At 36.9% G+C, this 7,228-nt stretch overlaps 1 protein-coding gene across 1 annotated transcript; it reads right to left on the bottom strand.

Moving 5' to 3' along the window:
* Positions 1-6,086: 6,086 nt before the first annotated feature.
* On the bottom strand, positions 6,087-7,022 carry LOC125124169 (olfactory receptor 2L2-like). The gene has a single exon (XM_047774318.1). It carries the CDS (start codon positions 7,020-7,022, stop codon positions 6,087-6,089), a length of 936 nt encoding a protein of 311 aa, XP_047630274.1.
* Positions 7,023-7,228: the final 206 nt, after the last annotated feature.

Genomic DNA, 7,228 nt, shown 5'->3' with positions numbered 1-7,228 from the left:
ATAAGTAGAAGATCCCAGTGTGGCTCAGTGGAAACACATCCTACCTGTGAGAATATGGCTTCAACCCCTGGCCTCGCTCAGTGGGCTTAGTGTCTGGCATTGCCATGAGCTATGGTGTAGAATACAGACACAGCTCAGATCTGACATTGCTGTGGCTGTAGCTTATGCCAGGCGCTCTGGTTTGACTCCTAGCCTGGGAACTTTCACATGCCATGGCTTCAGTGCCCCCTCCACCCAAAAATGTAAACAGTAGTCTACAACTGGACAGTTTCACAGGGAAAGTCTACCAAATATAAAAAGAAAAACTAATACTTATCCTTCTCAAAATATTCCAAAATTTTAAGAGGATAGACCATGGAAAACTCTGATTTATTCTACAAAAAAACAGACAGACGTTGCAAAAAATAAAATAATATTACAGGCCAATAACTGCAATGAGTATAGTTGTGATAATCCTGAAAAAAATAGGAAGCCAAATCCAATGAAATATAAAATGAACATACATATTTATTAAGTGTGGTTTGTTCCAGGGATTCAAGGATGGTGCAATATTTGCAAATCAATGAATATGTACACCACAATAAAAAAAGGAGGATAAAACCACATGATCATCTCAATAGATGCAGCTAGAGCATATGAAAAATTTCAATATTAATTTATGGTAAAAACTCTTATCAAAATTGTTGTAGAGGGAGTAAAACTAAACACAATAAAAGCCATTTATGACAAACCAAGGGCTAACATCATTTTCAATGGTGAAAAATGGTTTCCTCTAAATTCAGAAACAAGATTAAGATGCACACTCCATTTTTATTTATCCTAAGATTGGAAGAACTCTTCACTTCAATCAGACAAGAAAAAGGATTAAAATGCATCTAAATTGTAACTGGTAAAAGTTTCACTATTTGCAGAAGCCATGACAGTTTATATAGAAAACCCAATCATGGACTTGGAGAATAGACTAGGGGTCTAATCAGAGCTACAGTTGCCAGCCTGCACCACAGCCACAGCAACGCCAAATCTGAGCTGCGTCTGTGATCTATACCCCAGCTTGGCAATGCCAGATCCTTAACCCACTGAGCAAGGCCAGGGATTGAACCCACAACCTCATGGGCCTAGTCAAATTTGTTAACCATAGAGCCAAGTTGGGAACTCCCATAAAGATTATTTTAGGCTTCTTATTTTTAAGAATCAGCGTACAAAGGGCAATCCATGAGAACTGGAGTAGAAGTTATCCTTTTATGAGACATTTACATTTATAAGGGAAATCTCCATTTTTAAATGTATTTCCTTCTTGCCAGGATGACTAAATATCTAGAAATTTCGATCAGTGAGGAAGGCAGTCCCCAAATTTGCATAACAAGTGTATTACTGTTTCTGTGTCTTTCCTGGTGAACTCTCATAACAGGTTTTCACTTTTCCTAACTTTTTTTTTTGGTCTTTAGCTGAAGGTGGTGACTTGAAGGTGATGACTTGAGCCACCTTAAAGCAATTACTCAGTTTTCCTGGGACTCTCTCATGTATATGGGAAGTAGACATGTTAATATATATATATTTTTTCTATTAACGTGTGTTGAGGAAAGAAATGGACAATGTGAGATTTGTGTGTTGTTTTATTGGTAGCAAAATAAGTACTATAGCCCAGGAGGGAGCATTTCATATAGCTCTGAGAAACTGCTCCAAAGAGGTGGTGGGGGGAGCATATATGCAATTTTAGTGCAAGGGGGATGTACATGTAATCAAGAACACATTTTGGAGAAGGTCGCTGCCAGTCTCTTGAAGGTTACTGCTAGTCATGAGGAACAGATATCACCATGAAGGATTTTAGTGCTTTTCTAGATATGAGAAGATGGCAAGAGTTGGGCTCATAAATTCTTAACATTTTCAGTTATCTGAAGACCTATCTGAAGATAGACCTATCTATCTGAAGACCTGTTCTGCCAGTTTTCCCAAAGCACAGAGTTTCTCATTCAAGATCTCCACCCTGAGCATTTATAGGGGATGTTGAGGGTCAGCAGCTGCAGGATCTCATTCATGATTTAATTCTTGTAGAGGTAGATGATAAGTACCACTCACCACTTGGCACATGACTTTTATGAGAGTGTATATCAAGATAGAGAAAAATATAACTGTTCCTTCACTATATTATTTACTGATAGCTTAAGGAAAACTTTTCCACCTTGCTTTTCAGCAAACTAAGTTCAGTGATATGATGTAAGTCCCCTATGTCAAGGTGTGTCAGGTCCAACAAGAGACATGCTTCAGGAAGGGGTACCTCTTGCAAGGTCTGAGATTGGATTCTTGTCTAACACTCACAAATGAATTGTCCAAGGAAACACGTGGGTTGACAGAGCAAGAGACTTTATTAGGAAGGGGCACTGGGAGAGAGCAGCAGGGTAAGGGAGAATTGCTCTGCCACATGGCTCATGGTCTCTTGTTTTATGGGAATGGGGTTAGTTTCTGGGGTGTCTCTGGCCAACCATCTTGCTTGGCTAATACTTGGTGTGGTGCAGGGTCCCTCTTGGTGCCAAGCACCCTCTCAGTCACAATGGATTCCAGTGCCAAGGGTCCTGGGATTTGGTCATCTCCTTCTCCTATTGGATCCTCCCAAATTCTCCCAGTTAGTCTTCAAGGCAGCACCATATTCTTAATCAAGGCCTTCTGATGTGAGACAACTCGTGAAAGTGGCTATTATCATGTCTGACCAAGGTGGGTGGTTCCAGGCAATGGTCCCCTAACTGATGTACATTTCCTGATTCCTCATTTATTCACAGTGTAAATTGAATAACATGTCTGGAATGGGCAGCCCTGATCAATTCCACATTCCATGGATTATTTAAGTAATAACAACTGATAAAACCAGCAGACACTACCATTATTTTACCGGCTTGCCTGATGCTATTCTCTTTCTATTCACTCATTCTACTTTTCTCAGGGCATGTAGCATGTATGCTTGAATAGTCTCTCACACATAAATGATACTTGCTTTCTTTAATGCTATTGTTGCTACTTGAATTTTTTTATTCCATCTCTGAGCATGCATGTGTGCAGAGGAGATAAAATAGGTAGTAGCCTTAGCATGCAATTTTGGTAGTTTTTAAAAATTGTTGCAACATTACAAAGGAATATTTTTCATGTATATACTCTTTCCCTGTAAAGTTTCAGAAAAGAATTATTAACTAATTTTAACATCAACTTGCCTTGCAATTGAATATATAATGAGAAGAAGGAATGAACAGACTTTTGAAACATAAAGCTAGAGCTGAGAAGAACTCTCTGGGACCTTCCTGGGGACAAAAAACCTTTTTGTGTCCTTGGTTTCTTATTTATAGTAAAGAGGTCTCAGCTTCCTTGACCTTTCTGAATACGTAAGGTAGATTCAAACTCTTTCCCATCAGGGAAGTAAGGGAATACTGTAACAAAGGAGGAGAAGTCAAGAAACGTTAGTGAAAAATCAGACAATGTCCTGGTTCCTCCTGAAGGAGTATTCATAATAATATCTTTGAAATTTTCTGCAGGAACTAAGCCTGCCAACAAGGTCAAGGATGTTTAAATCAAGCTAAGCACAAGATTCATGGAACGCTGCATTGTTACCTCACCACAAACCAATCAGAAGAAAGTCATACACCTTGCAGCCCTCACCCCAAACTTTCCCTCTAAAAATTGCTCCCTGAAAACCATTAGCAAGTCCAGAGTTTTTTTTTTTTTTTTTTTTTTTTTGCAAAAGCCACCTAATTTTCATGCTTGGCCCTGCAATTAATCTTTTTCTGATATCCTTATTTGTTTGGCTTCATCGTGTGAAACAAAATTGTGTTCAGTAACAGAGCCAACTCTGGTGTTTTATATAAGTAAAAAAGGGAATTCCTGTTGTGGCTCAGTGGTGATGAGCCCAACAAGGATGAAGATGTAGGTTTGATCCTTGGTCTTGCTAAGTGGGCTAAGGATCTGGCATTGCCACAAGTTGTGGTGTATGTTGCAGATGTGGCTTGGATCCCACATTGCTGTGGCTACGGTATAGGCCAACAGCTGTAGCTCCAAGTCAACTTCCATATGTCATGGGTGCTGCTCTAAAAAGCAAAAATAAATAAATAAAATAAAAATAATAAAAGTTAAAAAAGGAATAATTTAAATGCCATTGATTAAACTTATTTTAAAAATTAAACATGTTTATATGAAATATATTTATATGAATCAATAGGTTGGAATTGATGTTACAAATTTTCTTATAAATGACTCGTTAAAAAAAATCTCCTAGAGAATCATCAAATTTTGTGCACTAAAATTTACATTTTGATATAATTTATCAGAAATATGGCCTGACATTGATTTCACAATCTATAAACACTACTAATAGCTCCATTAACATAAGCAGAAAGATTTTTTAAAAATTAAAAATCATTACAAATTAATTGCAACCTACTTATCACACCATGTACACATTCAAGTACATTTTTAGAGAGAAGTGTTTCTAAAACAAAATTCAGATGAAAATAAATTTGGAGAAAAGTGAGCCCCCAAAATACTAGTCGATAAAGATATCACATTAAAAAGCATTACATTCTATTATATGCAAATTCTGATGCAAATTATTGTTTGTAATTTGTATTGCATTTCATAACTGATGAATTAATACTGCAGAAAAATGATACAGTATTACCAATAGTGACAACTTGTTCTGCTTTCTGAACAAAAGGTCTTATATTTTATTTTTGTGTTGTGCCTTAAAAATTCTGTAGGATATGACCCTTTCCTTCCATTGCACATCTGGGAGATTAAAGAACATTTCTGCACTGATCACTGATGGACAATGATAGCAGTTCAATCACGAGGTTCACTTGACCTGAGAGATTTTTATTAGATAGAGTGTTGGGATCTGTTTAGAAAACTGACTAAGCCATAATATGAATGGCTAAAATTGGTTAATTCAAATTAACTTTCTCCAAACAGTTTCAGTAGAACTACAGATGTAGTGAGGGGAGAATGAAATTTCATCTGACAGATACAGAAGCAGTGCCTATGTATGATGTAAACTTTGTGCAGAGTGTGGAAATGGTTGCAAAATTCCTTGATGTTTCTAGTACTTAGCAATGAAACAAAATTTTGAGCCACTCAACACATAATAAACCTTACAATATCCTAGCTCTCTCTTGGCATCTCAGAGTCCTTATTGTTGATCCCAAGGTATACCTGATAGTAAATCATTCCTTAGGATGATGCACCACCCTAAAAGAACATGAACTTGTCACTTCCAATCAGTATGGTGGTGGTATAAGGACTTCAGAATCTCTGATGAAATCTCAGCTAAATCTCTGAAATGAAATTTCTGTATACTGAAGGAAAAATAACTGTTATGAGAGAGTATAGTCCACGTGAGGAGAAAAAGAAGTCTCTGACATTTAATTTTATCTAGGCGCTCAGAAAAAAAAATGTTTTAGATGTACCATAAAATAAATGAAAAATAGTAGAACAATGACAACTTCAGTTAAAGAGTTTCCATTTTTATTATTTAATGCCAGGGGAAAATTTTAACCTAGAATTTATCAGCAAAGATTAAAAGCTTTTGAAATTAATAGGGAAACAAAAAAAGCCATTAATAAAAAAGAACGAGGCTATAAACATATACATTTATACTTCTACATAAACTTAGATGATAGATAGACAGATATTTGTACAATAATTTTGTCCAGACATGAGTGAGTTTTTCTATAGACTAATTTTAGTTCTTTTATTTTTATTTATTTACTTTGTCTTTTGTCTTTTAAGGGCCATACTCACAGCATAAGGAGGTTCCCAGGCTAGGGGTCAAATCAGAGACACAGCTGCCAGCCTAAGCCACAGCCACAGCAACTTGGGATCCGAGCTGCATCTGCAAACTACACCATAGATCACAGCAATACTGAAGCCTCAACCCACTGAGCAAGGCCAAGGATCGAACCTGCAACCCCATGGATGCCAGTTGGATTTGCTAACTGCTGAGCCATTATGGGAACTCCTTTAGTTATTTTATTTAATAGTAAATAATATTTTAAATTATTATATGGTGCTGAATGGATTTGTACAAAATGGTGCTCATGCGAAAACTTTGTCTACATTTTCACAGAGCAGATTCTCTGAATTACTCTTCTCAGAGCCCCCATCACCTCCTTGTTTCTCAGGCTATAGATAATAGGATTGAGCATTGGGGTGAAAATAGTGTATAGCATAGCCAGAACCTTGTCCTCTGTTGGAGTACGTAGAAATTTGGGGCGTAGATAAGTATAAGCAAATGGTGCAGAGTATAAAGTAATCACGGTGAGGTGGGTGCTGCATGTTGAATAGGCCTTCTTCCCTTCTGTTGAGTTCATGTGATGGACAACAAGGAGAATACGACCATAGGAAAATGCAATACAAGTAAAAGGCACTAAAAGGAAGATAGTGGTGCTGACAAACACTGTGGACTCATAGACCCAGGTATCTATGCAGGCCAGAGTTAACATGGCTGGAACATCACAGAAGAAATGATTGATGGCTCTGGATTGACAATAAGGGATATTGAGGGCATATGCAGTGTGGGCAAAGGAGTTGATAGAGCCCATTATCCAAGATCCAAGTATCATCAACACACATATTCTTTTGCTAACACGAATATGATAGTGAAGAGGAAAGCAAATCGCTACAAAACGATCATAAGCCATAGCAGCCAAGAGCAATCCTTCTGCACCTGCTAAAGTCAAGAAGAAGAAGCTCTGAATTCCACATCCAATGAAAGATATAGACTTGTCATCAAACAGAAAATTGTAGGCCATTTTGGGGACAATGGTGGAGATATAGGTCAGGTCCATGAGGGAGAGCTGACTGAGTAGAAAATACATGGGTGTGTGGAGATTGTTGTCCAGAAAAATGAGTAGGATCATGGAGAAGTTGCCAAATAGAGCTATTAAGAAAATGAGAACAATAATAATAAAAAGAAACATGCCAATTCTTGAAGAGGGGAATAATCCCAATAAGATGAAGTAAATTGATGTTTGATTATAATTTTCCATGTGGCATTCGTATAATTTTTCCTAAAGGAAGACATGAGATTAAAGAAGTCAGGCTAAAAGAAAAGCTCTTTTTATTATTTAATCACATTGCATATTATTTAGAATTTTACATATTGCTGTACAGAACACTGTAAACCAGCTATAATGGAAAAAAGATAAATCATTATAAAATAAAAATATATATTAAAAAAACAAAATGAAATTTT

This window comes from Phacochoerus africanus, chromosome 4 (genome assembly GCF_016906955.1).
Source record: "Phacochoerus africanus isolate WHEZ1 chromosome 4, ROS_Pafr_v1, whole genome shotgun sequence".
NCBI lineage: Eukaryota > Metazoa > Chordata > Mammalia > Artiodactyla > Suidae > Phacochoerus > Phacochoerus africanus.
This window is presented reverse-complemented; position numbering and strand designations above follow the sequence as displayed.

What these genes read in the sequence shown, in the direction of transcription:
- LOC125124169 (XM_047774318.1), bottom strand. Translation starts at nt 7,022, where the DNA reads ATGGAAAATTATAATCAAACATCAATTTACTTCATCTTATTGGGATTA.